Raw genomic sequence first — 18,180 nt, 5'->3', positions numbered from 1 at the left:
TACACTGTAAACATAGGAGGAATACTACATCCAAGTCTGCTGGAAAACGTCAGTCCTACGTTCTTTACCGACAGAAGTTGTGAATAAGTCGCATGGATAAGAAGGAGACAGATGACTGACTGATGTGGAGAACAGTAACATCACCACACAGCAAGAGGTGGCATTCAATCAATTACAGAAACACAGATAAAAGGACTAAAGGGTGGTATACACTGTTCAATTTTAGGTTGTCTTAGCAGCAGCTAGTTGAAGGCTAAAGTGTACAGCTATGTTTTTAGCTTTCTTTTAAAACCATTTAGCGAGCTAGCTTCCCTGATATCTATAGGTAGTGTGTTCCATAGTTTTGGGGCGTCACTGACAAAGGCTGATCCCTGATCATCTTCTGGCTGTTGCTGCTAACCTCCAATAAACCAGCAGCAGATGATCACAGAGCTTAAACTCAATTGCAAATGTAACAGGAAGTCAGTGCAGAGCAGGTCGGAGAGTGGTGTTTTTTTGGAGGCCACTAAAAAGTGTGTAGTCAAGTTGGTTTGAAATAAAGGCATGAATCAATTTCTCAGCATCTTTGTCATTCAGAAATGGTCGTACCTCAGAGATGTTTCTGAGGTGGAAAAATTATGTTTTCGTCACCTTGTTAATGTGAGACTTGAAGCTTAGATCTGAATCTAGGATCACACCAAGACTCGTCACCTCAGATCTAATCCAGGCAGTTAAATTCCCCAGATTATTGAGCAGCATTTTTCTTTTTGATTTAGGGTCGACAAGCAGGATTTCAGTTTTGTTTTCATTTAACTTAAAGAAATAATTGCTCATCCATTCATTTACTGCCAAAAGACAGGTAGTAATGGAGTTCATGGCTGCAGCATCATTTGGAGCGGCAGAAATGTACAGTTGCATGTCAGCTGCGTAACTATGGAAACAGACGCTGTGTTCTCTAATGATGTCACCAAGAATAATAGTGGACCAAGGCAGCTACCTTGAGGAACCCCAAAACAGAGGTCATGTTTCCACGACACATGATCTCCAAGACTGATGTAAGACTTCGTCCCTTTAATGTCTGAACCAGTTTAACACACAGTCACAATGACCAACCAATGGTCAATCGTATTAAATGCTGCGAAAAAGCATAAAAGGTCCCCTTTAAGCAGGTATAATGTTGACCATGATGAAAATCTTAGTTTAGCGTGTTAGCATGCTATCATTTGCTAATTAGTGTTCAAGTATCCACCTTATTCCTGAGGGCACTACTCTAGAAATGATTATGGGCGTAACTTCAAGTGAGATAACGTAAGTAGCATTAAGCTAGTTAGTCCCATAGACTGCGTGTGGTGAGTCCCAGTGGCTACTCTTGGTGGCTAACCGCCAACATTGGTTCTTTGTGAAAGTAATTTTCCTTCAGTTTAGCAAATACTGATTTATTTTTAAACAAGTATTTAACTATTGTTAACTGCTGAGCTCTGGTACCTGTTGCACTATCCGTGTCTGTAACGACTAACAACCAGTCTACGCTAAATGTTTGTCTTCAGCGACTACGTGTTGAACATGTAACCAACACAAAAAGGGATTGTTCCTGTTGCCGAAGCTATCATTGATATGAGAAATAAAACCACAAGTGTTTCACGAGACATAGTGGAGAAGTATGAAATCAGAATTTGCAGAAGAGAACGACACGTTCAGATTCATGTTTCGCACAGAACAGTTTCTAATAAATCAGAAGTTATAAAAAATCATGTAAACTGTGTCGTTAACGCAGACAAGCGGAGGATTTGCTGGGAAACACATTTATTCACTTTACAATGAGCTACAGATAATACTGAATTATGTGTTCGTATCTCTTAATAAGTCATCAGAAATCAGAAATCATCTTAGAGGGAGCAGATGTTTACCTTAAGCTAGCTCGGGACATGTTAAAGTTAATATTCTAACGGAGCAAGGCTAGCTAATTGCTAGCGTGCTCAGTTGCTCTGAGATGGCTGTCAGAGATGGCAGAGGTATGATCACAGAATCCTGTTTGAGCTGTAACAGGTGGTGTGTCCCACGTTTTATTTCCCGATTGCTCTTAGAAAGAAGAATAGAGTACTCTAAACAAACTGTCACTACAGGAAGTCGCTGGTTTTGGTTCAGCACCGGAAGCTGCATCCCTAATTCACACAAGGTATCATGGGGGCAGGGAATAGAGGCTGATTGGAAGTCATTAGTGTTGCAGGTGTTGGGTCATTAGAATTTTACAACTGACACGTTGACATGATGTTGGCGCTCAAAGGAAATTGGGAACATGAATGTTTGTACCAAATTTTATGACAATCCCTCTTACAGCTGTAGAGATATTTCAGTCTGGACCTAAAGTGGTGGAGCGGCTGACAGACCAGCATTTTCATCCCTTGAGCCACCTTGATCACGGTGAAAAACGCCAACCTTAAAAGGAACAATTGTTTGCCTGCTGTGAAAGTAAAGAACACACTCAGGTTGGTAATTATCTTGTATACAGACAACCAAAGATGGGAAGGGAATAAGAGAAAGATTATTCCCTAACTGCCTGTCTGTCCCCTCCATGCTCCCTTCTCTCCTCCTCCTCCTCCTCGTGTAGGCCGAGGCTGTGATAAAATCTCACCATGTGAACCTGTTGTGGCACATCTGCTCGGGTGGGCTCCCTCCTTCAGTCGAAAACTAATCATCTGTACGATTCACAGAACTGCATCCCACTGTAATTATCATGCCGCTTACCAAAAGGGATATGAAACAATGGGGCTGTGAGTAAGACGTCTGGACATTTTGAGCCGATGCCAAATGCCTGTCTGGGGTGCGATGTGAGAGAGCTGCAATGTCAGACAGACGTGACGGGAGGGAAGTATTACAACCAAACCCCAGTCATCTGGATCACCCTCCACGTAATAAAATTCATTAGTCTGGCTAAGATTTTTAATACCAGTCATAGGCAATAACACACACACACGCTGCATGAGAGACAATGGGAAAATTGCAATAAAAGGAGAAAGCAGCCGATTTAAAGAGTCAGATGTGCTTTCTAAATACATCCTTTTATTTGGCAGTCTGTATTCATACAAGCAGCATCTTTGGCACCGTTTTTACTAGCTTTTCCCTGGAAGTTACAGCCAGGAACATATGGTCAAAGTGAAAGAAAAACATTTTATTACAGCAACACTACAGTCACTGCGATACAAACAAAACCAATGGGAAGGCCCACTGCTAACATTCACAACTGCCCATGCTCTTAAACGGACTCAGAGATCTCTTATGCATCCTCTGCATTGTGCCACCTTTTTTGTTTAACCATAATTCTACGACATAGTAACACTAAGGATCTAATAAAGCCGTTAATGGTGGTGCCCTTTAACTGGGTGCTCCATAGCAATTCAGTTTGAATGGTGGGAGGAAAATGGATGGATGAGTGGGCATTATTAATTTCAGTCTAGACTGGGTACTTAACACTGCAGATGTATTATTTAACAATGCCATATTTGAATAAGTCCTAATTAACCAAATGTGACTGAGCGCACACTGGAGGGACACTCCAAAAATGCTTAAAAACACTTCATGACACTCTGAAGACGAGGGTCCTCTAAAAACACCATTACATTACTGACAATCATCATGTCCTTGTCCTTTAGCATGACAACCACTCCTGCTGTCGGTTCCTAATGGTTCTTTAATTCAAAACCACCACTGCGGTTAGTGACGGTCTGTTTTACACACGGCGGCACGGTGGAGCAGTGGTTAGCATTGTCGCCTCACAGCAAGAGGGTTCCTGGTTTGAACCCTTGCATGGGGGAAGCCCTCTGTGCAGAGTTAGCATGTTCTTCCTAGGGCTGCAACGATTAGTCGACTAATCGGTGACTATTTTAGTAGTAGACTAATCGGTTTGAGTCATTTTTCATCAAAAAGTACTATAAAAGTACCCAAAATACTCTTATTGCAGCTTCTTACGTTCAAATATTGGCAGCTTTACACACTCTCCCATGACGGTGAACTAAAACCCTTTGGCGTGAGTACGAAACAAGACATTAGATGACATAGTTTGGGGGTTTGGGAGAGACAGACCGACATTTTTCAACATTTTAACACATTTTTCGATAAAGTGATTAGTCCTGTAATCGAAGAAATAATCAACAGATTAAGTCAACAATGAAAATAATCGTTAGTTGCAGCTCTAGTTCTCCCTGTGTTGGCGTGGGTTGGGTGTGCTCCAGCTTCCTCCCACAGTCCAAAGACATGCAGGTTCATTGGTGACTCTAAATTGTCCGTAGGTGTGAATGTGAGTGTGAATGATTGTCTGTGTCTGTGTATGTCTCAGCCCTGTGATAACCCCTGCACCACCTTGCCGCCGATCAGTATATCAATTCAATAATTAAAGATCCAATATCATTGTTCAAAGTGAAAACATCTATATATCATCATCTTTAAGATATGGCTGTATTCTAAAATTCTCATGGCATGTCAAACTTTAACCACATTTTTAGAAAATCTGCAAAAGAAGATACAAATTTACGTGCTTTTCTGTCCACTACTGTTACTGCGAATATTGGGAGTTGGTTTGAGATAAGCAGGAGGTGGCACTAATTATCAAACCAGGTACCACTGCAGAAGAAGACGCAACAAGATGACTTTATAAGAGGGCCAGTCAAACCTTGGAACAAGCAAAACAATAGATGTATAATAATGGAGAGCATGACTAATATTACATCTCTGTGCTCTTGGAGGACTTGTGGTAACAGCCCTGCGTGCATAATGTTACATTAGCTGTTAAAGGTTTCCAGAGAAGATGAAGAGAGCTCGCAGTGGTCTGCAATGACTGTTTATCATGACTGTATGTCGTCATGTATTTGCTTAATTTTTTTCCACTGCACTTGGTACATTGGCTTTTAATCGATACACCAGCTTTTCTCCATAAGCCAGCAGTCAACAAGGTGAATATCGGCCAATACTGATGTTCGGCCAGTAAATCGGTGCATCCCTTATATTTACTGATATCATCTCATATCGATCACGGCCCCTGTATTTAACGGAATCAAAATCATGTGGTTTGAAAACATTCTGTCAATGCCAAAATTAAGAACATATGTGCACATAAAACATAAGTTTGGCCCTGAGCTATGTGTAACACCTCGTTTATCTACAAGCCAAAGATCCTCTGTTGCACAGCTGAGAGCTGGTCTTCTTCCTCTGGGGAGCCAACAATATTCAGGAAGAAGTGAATCCCATTTTCTCTTATATTGTACACACTATGATGACTTGAAATGGCTCGTCTAAACCCTGATATATTCTGGTGTTCAGAAATCCAGAAGCTAGAATGTTATCTAAATTTGATGTGTTTTAATTTTGTTGCAAAGCTTGCTTGGTTTTGGGGAGTTGTTGCATTTACTCTTAAATAACCTAAACTGTTCATACATTATGCTGCTGTGTTTAACTTCATACTCTCTGTTCTGGACGCTGCAGCCTCACTGTCACCGTCACACACACACTGTTTGTCTTTCTCTCTCAACGGCACACTTGTTACTCACAGAAATGAGGCACCAAAATCTGCGTCATGATTCAGTCCAGTAGGTATCGTTCATACAGGAAGGTTTCGGTGCTTGACCCTACCTGAAAGCTTTGATTCATTCAAGTATTCATCCATTTGTATCACGGCAGACTTGATATAAGCAAATATGTTATCTTTGTCCAAAGAATCGATACCTATCACATCAGGATCATTTACACCCTCAAGAATGAGTGTGAGAAGCAGCAGGCAGACAGACAGACAGACCGTCTGCTATCCTTGGCATGCCGACCACATCCTGCAACAATGCTGCAGGGTCACAGTTCACGGCCAGTCTGCTGGCTGTGACCAGTGAAACTCTCCACACACACACACACACACACACACACACACACACACACAGGCACACAGGCACACAGGCACACTTGCACGGTATTTCTGCACCCTCAAATGATCACACACAAACAAATGGAAAAAAATATTCACTGCCAACAGCTTTAATGCACTCGGCTACAGTCAGAACACCAGGTGTTACAGGCCCTATTTTAATAAGTGTGAGCCAGCCAGACGGCTTTCTAGCCTGCTCAATTAAAACCTCTCTCCTCCAACACACCACCTGAGAGTCCGTCTGCCGGCCATGAGGATAAACGCTGACAGACAGCGAAGGGGGGCACACGATGTTAAACTTATCACTGGCACAGAAACACCAGTAATTTGCACATAAACTCCAGTCGGCTACGTCTGCAGGCTCTCGGGACAAATTAGTGCAGAGAAGCTCCACTGAGCCACGAGTCTGTGTTCTCCTCTCCATCGATCCATCTTTAAAGGTGCGCACACACACGCGTGACTTTTTCCCTCTTGTCAAATGTGACACGAGCAGCTAATTTAACAGCCGTGTAGAGAGAGGGTCCCGTATCCCCAGCAACCAAACAAACGGAGACATGTGCTTCCTCTCGCTGTTGGCTATGCATGACGGTTGGATAAACACCGGGGCGAATACTGGAAACTTTCACTCTCACATTTTCACTCACGCGCTCCGTCTCTGTTTTTTCCAGGTTACTTTCTCAGGACAAACCATCTTTGGGAAAAGACAATCAGGGTACAACAAGACATGCACGTGTTTCAGTCAATGGAAGAAAATACTATTGGAGACGCCCCTCCTCCTCTGTTTCTATAAACGCTGATCCAAGGGACATTTTTAGAGTCTTTGCTGGTGCTGAAGGGTTATGTCATTACAGAGTATCCAGATAAGTGAGAGACCAGATGCAAGAGCTGTTTACATCTGTAACTGTTTAGGTCTTATTAATGGCACGGCCTGACACTTCTCAGCGTGCTCACTTATCAAGGTTAAATAAAGAAAGACGTAAAAATTGCAAGCGGCCGGAGCAGAGCCTCGCACTGCTGTTTGTAATCAGATTAAGTCTTTAGGAAGGTGGGAGGTATTCAAATAAACCAGAACAGAATCCCATTTTTTCTGGGCTTTGAAAACAGATGTGAGAAAAGACTGTGTGTCATTCATGTGTTCATAAAGTGACACTGGGACTCACAGGTCGTAGTGTTGATTCCACTTGGGGTCGAGTGTGTTCCTCACAGTGTCTGTAGAGTGGCATTGCCCTGAACCGTCCACTACAACCTTGGCGAAGGGATCAGGGAGGCCTGCGGGGAGAGAGGACACAGAACAACACCGCGCTCAGCCACACACACCAAAAAAAAAAATAACAGATCAACACTTTAACAAGACACAAATGACAGCGTTACACAGCGGTGTTTGCTTCCTACATGACAGCTGGTGATAAATACGATGGACACAGGTGCTGTGGTGTCTGCAGCTCTGTTGTTCTGCTATGGGACCAGGCACACAGTGCTCTTTGTTTACATCCACTATTTTTCTTGTATTTTGATTCCAAAATGAGGTCGTTTGGGGGACAAAAGTACAGTTGTTGTTAACTAAAGATGCCAGGGATGTAAGAGTTTGTATTTTTCATTAGTTTTTTTAATTTTTTATTGTTTTTTTATACAGTTAGTTTCCAATGTGGGTTTTGTTTCAGTTTAGTTTTGACTGTTCAAAATTTTTAGTTTTAGTGCTTTCACACCTGCACTGTTTGGTTCGGTTCAATTGAACTCCAATTTGTTTGCCTGCTAAAGGGGGATTTATACTTGTGCGGCAGACCCTATGCCGTAGCCTAAACACATGGCCTACACCGTTGTCAGCATTTATACTTGTACAGTGGTGTGTCTGTGTCACTCTGCAGTTACACCTCCAAAACACTAGTCGGCGACGGAGATTTCTGTGAAGTGCTGTAAAGTTTAGTTGATTCAAAACACACATTAAACACACATTAAACATGGCTTAATAGAGACAGTTTCAAACACAAGTACACAAATCAGCTTCACTGTAACTCGCAGCATTCACAGACAAACACTTGTCTTTATCTGGACACATTTTCCCCACAAATACAACATGCTAACGTTATTAGCACAAGTCTATGGCATTTTACATTGTATAAATTAGCCTAGTGGCTAGCAAACTTTTCCTCTACTCATATGAAGCCAGGGACAACAGCAACATTTACCAAAGGTAACGTTACAAAATTCAGCTCCATTACAACTCACAAGGTTCACTGACAAAACAACTGTCTTATACTAAACACGTTTTCCAAACAAATACAACATGCTAATGTTATTAGCGCCAGCCTATGGTATTTTACATTGTATAAATTAGCCTAGCGACTAGCAGAGATTTCCTCTGCTCATATTCCAGCCAGGATAAATCACACACAAGACTTAAAATGCTATTTTTGTGGAGGCTTTATTGTCTTCACAATTTATTGTTTCTTATCTGTGAAATTAAAGTAAAAAGTTTTGTTTTGACAGAGGGAAATGGTTTCAGCTCACAGAAACAGACAGGAGGTCTGCGCCACTGCTATGTGCTATGACGAGGTGCTATGGCTACATCAGGCTACGGCGTAGGCTCTATGTTGACGCAAAATGAACAGTAAGGAAAGCTGACAACAATCAGGTGAGTTTAAGTTTGATGTGTTCAATGTAAAAAGAAAACAAAATCTCATGTCTCTCATAGATGCTATTTATTATTACAATTCTTCCGTCTGTCCAGTGATTGTAAACAGTTGGTGGGTCTGTCAGGCTGGAGGAATGTCCATGGTAATGTGACCAGAAATATTTAAGACCTACTGAATCTGAATTTAAGACAATCTAAGACCTGTTGACACCCTGAAAGCAGCTCTATTGTGACAACATGTCTTGCTATGCCATGATTATTGTTTAACCTTTTGGCAGATTAACTGATTAGCCACACTATCAGTTCTAAGTTTGGTGAGTGGTTATTTAAAGTCATTAAGCAGGAAAATACCAAATGTTTTCTAGTGTCAGTAACATACAGGATGAGATGGCTGCAGTGTTGTGTAAAGACGTTTGCGTTTCTCTGAAACGGAATCACTGACACATGTCAATGTAACGACAGAACAGACAAGCACATAATGGATTTAGTTCACACATAAGCACACAAAGACATTCGTGCGCGCGCACACACACACACACACACACACACACACACACACACACACACACACACAGACGTTTTCATCTTTGGTTTCAGTGCTGCTCCCCACCAGCACCCTGACTGAATGTTTGCTCAGCTCCTGAACGTTGGAATGGCAGGAATGGGCACCACAGAAACCACCTGAGTGAGCAGAAGACCTTTACGTGCTCATTCACCATGACAGCCTGACCCAAACACACCCAAACACTCACAACACTAAAGACACCCACACATGAGTTATTAGGGCTTTGGTGGAGAGAATGAACTGGGTGTTTCAGAAATGTTGCCCAAAATAGAAACTTATCCACTATATCTAAGTGATATCTTACAAAACGATATCATCCATACTGTATGTTTACACTTGAGTTTTAGGCCCTGATCACACGGGAAGCATTTTGGCAGCTGGAGGTGCATTTTTGTGATTATTTTTAATGAAAATGAAGCTTTTTGCTCGCTGTCTTTACATTGCTGCGCACCTTGCGTTTCTGGGCTCTAAATGACTAGCATTTTTGCTGGAGCGCTCTGAACAGCTCAAGATCAAGAAACTTCAACTCAAAGAGGAAAAGCGCCCCATGTCATCTCTTTTTTCCTCATTGTCCAATCAGATGATTTGAGAGGCGGGCCTTCTGTGGTGGTCACGACAACAGGTTTACAGTTGCAAACAATGGAGGAGAAACTGAGCTACAGACAGTACCCTCTGCCTCAACATGGCAGCAACTAAATACTATAAAAACCTGCAAAACACTTTCTCTGTGATAGGGGCCTGAGCCTGCGTTTTTAACGTGATGAAGCACTATGCAGACGACACTCTTCTACTCATAAGGATAATATAATATAATAAACCATCCACGTGTTGAAACTATTAAATAAGCAGATCCTTGTGTGTTGTTGTCGGCTAGCAGCAGTTAATCATATCAGCCCAAAGTGACCCATGTTTCTCTATCTCCAGAGGTCTTTACAATGAATGCATCCTATTCAGGTTCCTAAAGACAGCTGTGATTGTCAGATACTTACGGAAGAAGTCCTTCTTCACCAGGTTTTTGGCACAGAGGACTGAAAAAGAAAAGAAAGAGAAGACTGTTAATTTAACATAAACATAAAAATCACAAGCAGTAAATCAGGGTTTTATTTTCTGCATGTTGAGTTTTTACTTTAAAGGGGTATGTACGAGAAGTGGCTGTGATGTGTGAGAGTGGGAAGCAGGAAATGATTTGTCGAGTTTGAGATTCAAGTAGGAAAATAACTGCATTACAGCCATGACTCAAATTCAGACGAACTTTGGTGGAGAGGACACAAACCATCTCTTACCTAAAATTAGAATTTTAATAGCAGACAATGTGTTTCAAGAGGACACCTCGTCAGCAACAGCAGAGAAAGCAAATTAAACACTTACTGTGTCATTAGAATAAAAGCACTTGCCTAGAAACCATGTCACTCATTACAACATCCGGCCTTTGAACAAGAGGAGGGGATGTTTTGTCTTGTTCTCCTGCAGAGAGGTTGACTGTGTTGATGTACTCTGATGCCATGGAGGCGGTTGCTGAGGTGATGAGGCAGAGCCTCCTGTGTGTGTGTGTGGATGGATGAGGAAGCTCAGTCACCACCTGGGCGTCTGGAGTTACAGTTACAGCCTGTGAGTCAGGCACATGGAAATACAGTTTTGGCTCAGCTTTTTTCTGTGATAACATTTTCTGAGGAACAGACACTAATTAGTCTGGATATTGATCTGGCTGATTCATCGGTCTGAATAGAGATTAGAGTATAATTAATATGGCTGTGCTGCGTATTTTGATCTACGTTTGATTTAAATCTCTTTTAACCTCTTCCACTCTGCTAGGACGCTGGCATCCTCAGCCCAGATTACCGTCTGTCAGAGGCTGTGGTTGTCGGAGTTTTAAAGCTATAGTGAAATATTGGTATCATATGAAACTAGAGGACCAACCATGTCAAGCTGGCTTGTCTGGTTGGGTTAAAAAATGCCCCAATGTTAGGCTACATTGTGTTGAGGAAAAACTGGCACAGCCATTTTCATAGTGGTCCCTTGACCTCTGACCTCAAGCTATCTGAATGAAAATATTGGCTGTGACACACAGTCCTAGTTCTGTTCATGTAGCAGCAGACTGGTATGCAGATGACAGCTGCTGTGTGACAGGCGTCATGCTGCCATATGAGCCTATTTCGCACCTTCCACAGGGGACATCTGCCTGGCTGGCTGTACAGCCATAATGATAAGTCGGTCAGAGCGATGAGTGGCAGCTATTTTGATAATCGATGAGTCACTAGAGACATTTTTCAAGCACAAAGCCAATTATGACAGTTTGCTGCTTGTCTTTGTCTTTTGTAAGGCTGCTGTCAGCCCTAGAGTGGTCTCCTCTGGTCTGAATCAGGGACTCATGTTGTTCCAAAGTTGTATAATTGCCTGGAGTTGGTTGGTGTTCTCACGGCAGCATTTACAAGAGGACCAGATCAAATGCCTTGTGTGAGAAAGCTGCTCTTGATTGGTCAGAATTTCCATGTGGGAAAAATCCAGGAAGTAAAGCAAACGTTGAAGAAGAGTACACTTGCAAGATAAATGTGACACTTTCTAATGTCACAATGGAGGGACAACTACGCAGGTTGATTTTAGCGCTGCTCATCGTGGACTATATTGCTGTCATTGTTCATTTTAGTCAAAGCATACAGTTTGAAAACGAGGCAAACGCGGCTCCAACTAGAAAACAATGTTTTGATGCATTGGATGTGCTGAATGTGCATATTAAGGCAGTACAGGAGGAGGTGCACATTAATAATCCTCCAGGACTGTAACATGCTCATGTTTAACCCAAACAATGTGTCATGTGACTGCAGTTGGTTCAGATCCCCAAAAAACGTCTGGAAAAAGTCCATTTATGATGAGATACAACGCCACTGATTATGACCAAATGACCGTGTCCTTGATTAAAATTACAGATTTCTCTTGGTTTGAACATTGTTGGAAAAGTTTAGGATACTCTAAGTACACACCTTAACAAAATACAAACACTGGTCTGGTCATTTTTAGAGATTTTAATATGGAAAAGTTTAGATCCTTAAAACAATTGTCAGTTGCAGCCCTCACTTGTTGCCTTCTCTCTGGCCTGGCTCGCCCACTCCCCTCATGTGCAGGTGACAGTGCTCAGACTTTACTTTGCTAACACAAATAGACAAAAGCACGCTCATAGTGGCAGTCTGCAGCTTAAGCCATTCAATCTGCAGCCACGGCCAAATCATCTGCAACCCCCCTCCACCCCCCGACCCATGCCACACATACTCAGACACACACACCATGTCACATATCACCCTGAATCACTTTTAAGTCTGAGCTGAAACAATTTCACCCACCGGGAAACAGAGGGAGGAGGACGTATCCTCTGAGTGCCGTGTTGACAAAATTAAATACACAAATCACCAGCTTCACCAGCGTGGAACACACCAGCATCTACATATGCATGGTGTTTACAGGCGCACAAGGGACACACACACGAGATTGTGGGTTTAATGACAAAAGCCCCATTAAAAGAGACAGAGGGAGGAGTGAAAAACAGACGAGTAGACTGGATGCATACCCTCCTGGGGGGGTTGGGTGCAGAACATGCTCGACAGATGAGGAAGAATTTCTTTCCGCAAACAACCCTGGGAATGTGTTACGTTCCAGTGAAACCCACCTCATTTCTAAAACATCTGGTATGCATCGCTTTTGGTCGCGCTCTTCCTGAACACACAGACGCACGTGGACGCGCACACACAGACGCAAACACACACACACACACACACACACACACACACACACACACAGGCCCCCTGAGACAACTCCACTGATCTAATTAATTATTGAAGAGGCACAGAGGAGTGAGTGTGGTCGAGTGTGCACACTGAGGCTTTAACAGAGGTGTAAAAGGTGCAGTGAGGTAACAGGTGACAGTTGTCTTTGTGTTTCCACAATGTGTCTGCCCGCCCGCTCCTCAGTCAACATGTGCATAACATGAAAAAGAGCCTGACAGTGATTCGATGGTGTTTCCAGAGAGGTGGAAAACACTGAGCACTATGTTCCCTCGTCTAGAAGTCACAATGCAATAAAACCACAGGAGGTGCAGAGAAAGAACAGCGAACCACTGGGAAATGTGAAGGCCGAGGCTACAGACCCTTGCATTCAAAGGCTGCACAGGAACGAAGCAATGACAATAAAGACCAATGAGACCAACTGCAGAGCCAGGCAAGACGCGACGTGGCCCACACAGTGGCCAGCTCCGCTTAGAGCAAACTGAGCTAAACCTGCAGACCCTCCTGTGAGGACATGAGCACAGCAGGAAGGCAACACTACAATTATACCTATATAGGCTTCTTATGAAAACATACAAGGGGCCAGATAGAAAACCGCAGGAATGGTACACGCAGGGAGACAATGGTGGCAGGGAGGCCAATTAGGAGTCTGAGGCTGCAGAGCTGCGAGGAGGAGAACATAAGGACAGCAATCAGGACGCAGTGGAATCCAACCATCACAATACAGCTTTCACTGAACGCTGACAAAACACAATAATTAAGGGATAACGTACACAGAGTAGGTCATTATTGTGCAAGGAACCCCGACGAGGCGCTTCAGGACTTGAATCATCCTGATGTAGTGTTGTCAAAAATATCAGTTTATCGATACACAGTGATTCTGAACATTTGAAACTGGTTTCAATATTGATTTTTGACAGTATCAATACACCGGCACCAGCTTCTTGTTCATGTTTACTGCAGTCATTCTGCTGTTTTCTGCTACTAACCAAGTAAAATAAACGTCCTTGCTGTCATGTTACAGCCTCGTTATATTTATCTTTTAATTAAAAAATTAGGGCTGCCCCCTGATAGTCGACCAGAAAGGTCAGTAGTCAGCAACATTTCATTGGTCGCTTAGTTGTAGCGAAAAAAGTATTTGTGAAACTCTCTTGGAGCTGCGCCTTGTCAAAATAAATCCAAACTTATATGGCTGGACCATGTGGGACTTTAATTTGAAAGGACAGACACAGGAAGTGTCCACGCTCAGCAGTCAGACAGGAGTCAGGTTAATTTCCAGGGCTGGTACCTGCGGTTATTCCACAGGCTAGTTAATAACATGTCGGGCAGGAAATCCAAAGTGTGGGATCATTTTGAGAAGGTGAAGGACGAACCCAAGGTGATATGTAAACTCATCTTCATTGGTCGACTACAAACATGACGTATCATCTGAAACATGGAAGTAGCTACATGCCCATTAGCCCACAGCGTCATTAACAGGCGGCTCGCTCAGTGTGTGACGTGCACTTGGAGATAAAATGTATATAAATATATCGTTATCGTGATATGAGATTTTGGTAGGGCCGTTAACAGTACGTGTATTTGTGTTGAACCGTTCGGTACGCAACTTTCGGTTCGGCACGACCCTGTACCGAAATATTGGGCGCAGGATATTATTTTATTTTATTTTGTTTTATTTTAATTCCGTTTTTGCGAGCCGAACCATTTAAAATATCTAGTTCTCCGTCGGACATAATTGAGTGACGGACCAAGTCTGACCGTAAATTTCTTTGTGCAGCGCAATCTTGCATTTTGACAACGTGGCAAGTGAGCCTGACGAACCTGAAGACCCACCCGCAAACCTTAAGTCCTCCATTCGGGAACACTTTGGTTTCAGGGTAAAATACGAAAATGGAAATAAACAAGTGGACAAGACAACGCATCTAAAGTGACACCACCCGAGTTTGAACATTAACCTGACTAGAAAGAGCAATCTGGTGCAAACTATGATATCATTGTCGTTTAAAAAGAAAGAACGTTTCCCTGACCATTCTGATCACGCTAAAGAAGAAAACAATGCCATTGGAGTTGAGTAAAATTGTTTAAGCTGCACTTTAGATATAAGCATGTTTTGTTTACTGCACTTTAACAAAGTGGGAAAGCTAAGTAAGTTCCTAGTAAAACTGAATCTGTGCAGGCTTTAAAGCTGACCAGCTGCACTATACTTTTTATTTTAATTGAGTAAAATTGTTTAAGCAGAAATTTATATTTATATTTTTCATTCAAAAAATGTGTTAAAAAAACAGCAGGATTTTATTTTTCACTTTTATATTTCTATTTTCATTGAAACAATGTGAAAAAGCAGGATTATATATATATTTGTTTCATTCAAAAATTGGGTAAAAAGAGTTAACTGCTGTGGTAGTATGTTTTAATAAGGTTACCAATAAGTAAAAGATATTTAACAGTTGTCTATTTTTTTCATTACTGTACTGAAAAAAAACAAACCGTGACTTGTGTACCGTTATACCCCTAGATTTTGGTCATATCGCCCAGCCCTACTGGTAACCACCGCGTAAGCACAATGCAAAGCAGCAGCAATGAGCTAGCCGGTGGAATACACATGCACTAGCATGCACATACAGCTGGACCAACTTAACATAATGAACAGAGAAGCTCGAATTATAACACACACAGAAGGAGCAAAACTTCAGGACACAATTACTCCACTGTATCTTTACATAGCAAACAGCGGTTTGCTGCTGTATTAATGCGCTGAATGTCGCATAAAGAACATTTAAGTTGAGGTTCATTTTAAAAATGAGTAGCCTTGGGACAGTTTATTTTGCAAAGACTGATTTTATGCCATTTTTAGGCAAACCACAATGATCTAAAATGTGGCTGGCGAAGCTCTACTCTACCATCTCAGCAGGCTGACCCTTCTAAAGGACAGCCATGCAGATCCAAATGTGTGTCATTATACACGCACACAAAACACACAGCAGCATGAAAGCAACTTGCCAGAGTAAAAGGTCTCGCTCTTACCACAGCTATGTGAGCCTCCTGAGACAGCGCCATGTAGCAAAGAGCAATTCACCTTTCAAAAATAGCAGTTTGTTCAGGGAGGACACAACGTCTACCACCTCTGTAGGACTCTTCCATGTATGAAGGTTTACACGCTGGCTATTTTTAAAGCCTTTAAAGTGTTTTAAAGCTCCACAGTGGGCTGGTGCACAGGATACCTGTAAGCTCAGCTGTAGCTTTGTTTGAATATAGAGACTTAGTTATGCTAGGACTAAAAACATTCAAGTTGAACATACATCTTCTCCACACATACATATTTTAAAACCTAGCTTTTTTATAATGCTTTTCGGCCTTTCGTCTACACGCAAACTGCGTTTCAGGTCACTGAAAACTGGCTCTTACCTTGCTAACAGGACTTTTCACGTGTTAACTCATGAATGTACAGTTACTCGTGCTATGGTGGTCACTGTTTCAGGTAGCTTTACTGTAATATCTTTGTGTCAGGCTTCTGACTGGCTAACATCTTCTTTTTCTTATTTGCATGGCTCTAGGGTTACAGTTACATCGCCACCTGTTGGTTTGACATGTTTTTGACAGCGTTTCAATTAGGTAGCAGACTGTGAAAATAATGGACGTAGCTACCGTGACATCACCCAGTGGTTTGTGGACTCCCGTTTTGAAGCCTTAAGTTCTGCATTTCAGCTGTCGCCATCTTGGTTTTTTGGAGCCAGATGTGACCATATTTGGGTGAGAAGCTGCTGGCACTGTGGAGGAGCGAGGCGCTGACTGAGAGGCCAAGGACACTATCAGCAGCGACCCGCTCTTAATTATGTGTAACTTTAAGCCTTGATAAAATGTAAAGCGGTGAGTTATATAAAAATGAATTCCTGTACAGTTGATATGAACAGGGAAATAAGCTATAGAGACTATAACTATTTCTTTTTCTAGGGTGTGAACATGTTTAAGTTTGTTGTAGAGTTGGGATTTTAACACGAGGGTCAGTGGGGACTGACTTGCTTCTGGAGCCAGCCTCAAGTGGACATTAGAGGAACTGCAGTTTTTGTCACTTCCGTGTTGGCTTCACTTTTTAGCCCTGGTGGCTGCTGCTTAGTTTTGCTTTTTGGTTTGGGCGGAGGCTTTTTGTTTGCTTGTACAGTCAGTAATATTTTAGAGGACGAAGGAGGGAACACACATTTTTCAGAAACACGCTTGTCTGTTTGGACGAGGCCAAAGACTTAAGATATAACTTCAAATGTACACCTCCCCTGCAGTCACAAGCATTTATAGGTGTTCTGAATGGCCACACTTAAAAGTGGAGTGAAAAGCCAGTCGTCATTAATATATAGCTTTTTTTTTAACCTCTTACTTTCCCTGTAAATACGTCTAGTGTTCCCATACCAAATGACAGAACCTTTCATATCTCTGCGTCTTTCTTTTCAGCTCCTTTTCCTCTTGTGCTCCCACTTTCAGTCCACACATCCAGAAAAAGGAAAAGGCTGATCAAACCCTGACTTGAGCAGACTTCTCTCTCTCTCTCTCTTGTTAAACTAAAGGCTTCTATCGGCAGAGTCTCTGTCTTTCTGAGGTCGAGGGAGTGATGCTGCAATTGCTGAGCACTCAAAGCGTTCTCAGATCTCTGACATGAAGGGTGGGCTGGGTTTTTGGGACGCTAGATCGGAGCCGCCATGTCAGCCTCTGTGGAAAAGATTTGGCCTCATTTATGTTTGATGGATCTTCTCTGGGGCTCCTGCCTCCTCCTCTCTGACAATCCTCTTTGCCCCTTTGTGTGCATAAATCTGAATTTGTAACACACCTTCAGCTTGTAAAATTCTCACTAATGATGCTGTTTTAATTCGAACTGCGATGCTCTGAACTCACAAAGCCGCTTCTGAATAGAAATGAAATAAATAGGCAGAAAGAGGAGTAGCGAGGGAGACGTGAATGTAGGGCAAGCAGGCAGCAGAGCGGAGTGTGTAAGGAGGGAAACAATGAAAGAAGCAGCTTAATGTTTTGATCCGGTAATGAAAAAATTACTATTTTAAGCTCATGAATGAGTTTAGCATGGCCTTCAGATTTCTGTGTAATGCTGAACCCCTCGCAGAGATATATCATCAGCAGCTAAATGACCCAAAATACATTAAAGGCCATTAAATTTTCTTTTCCTGACGCAAAAGCTTTGTATAATGACATTAATAGAGGCTGCTTACCCGCCAGCACACAGAAATGCCCCCAAATTTATGCTGTTATGGGAAATGGGGTCGCGATGACAGAAGCCTTCCCCAAGAAAGGGAAGTGGGCGAGCTTGCACCTACAGGGCAGCGTC

General features: G+C 42.4%; 1 protein-coding gene across 2 annotated transcripts in view; it reads right to left on the bottom strand.

Moving 5' to 3' along the window:
• Positions 1–18,180, bottom strand: part of LOC125879070 (E3 ubiquitin-protein ligase SMURF2) — an 81,868-nt gene that overhangs the window by 38,752 nt on the left and 24,936 nt on the right. For both annotated transcript variants that reach the window (XM_049560681.1, XM_049560682.1), the window contains exons 2-3: positions 10,071–10,109; positions 7,045–7,153 (exon numbers count right to left, since the gene is read on the bottom strand). In XM_049560681.1, coding sequence (XP_049416638.1) covers positions 7,045–7,153; positions 10,071–10,109 — 148 coding nt within the window. The remainder of the gene's footprint in view (positions 1–7,044; positions 7,154–10,070; positions 10,110–18,180) is intronic.

Source organism: Epinephelus fuscoguttatus, linkage group LG19 (assembly GCF_011397635.1).
Source record: "Epinephelus fuscoguttatus linkage group LG19, E.fuscoguttatus.final_Chr_v1".
Taxonomy (NCBI): Eukaryota; Metazoa; Chordata; class Actinopteri; order Perciformes; family Serranidae; genus Epinephelus; species Epinephelus fuscoguttatus.
The sequence above is the reverse complement of the archived record's forward strand: the minus strand, read 5'-3'. Positions and strand labels throughout refer to the sequence as shown.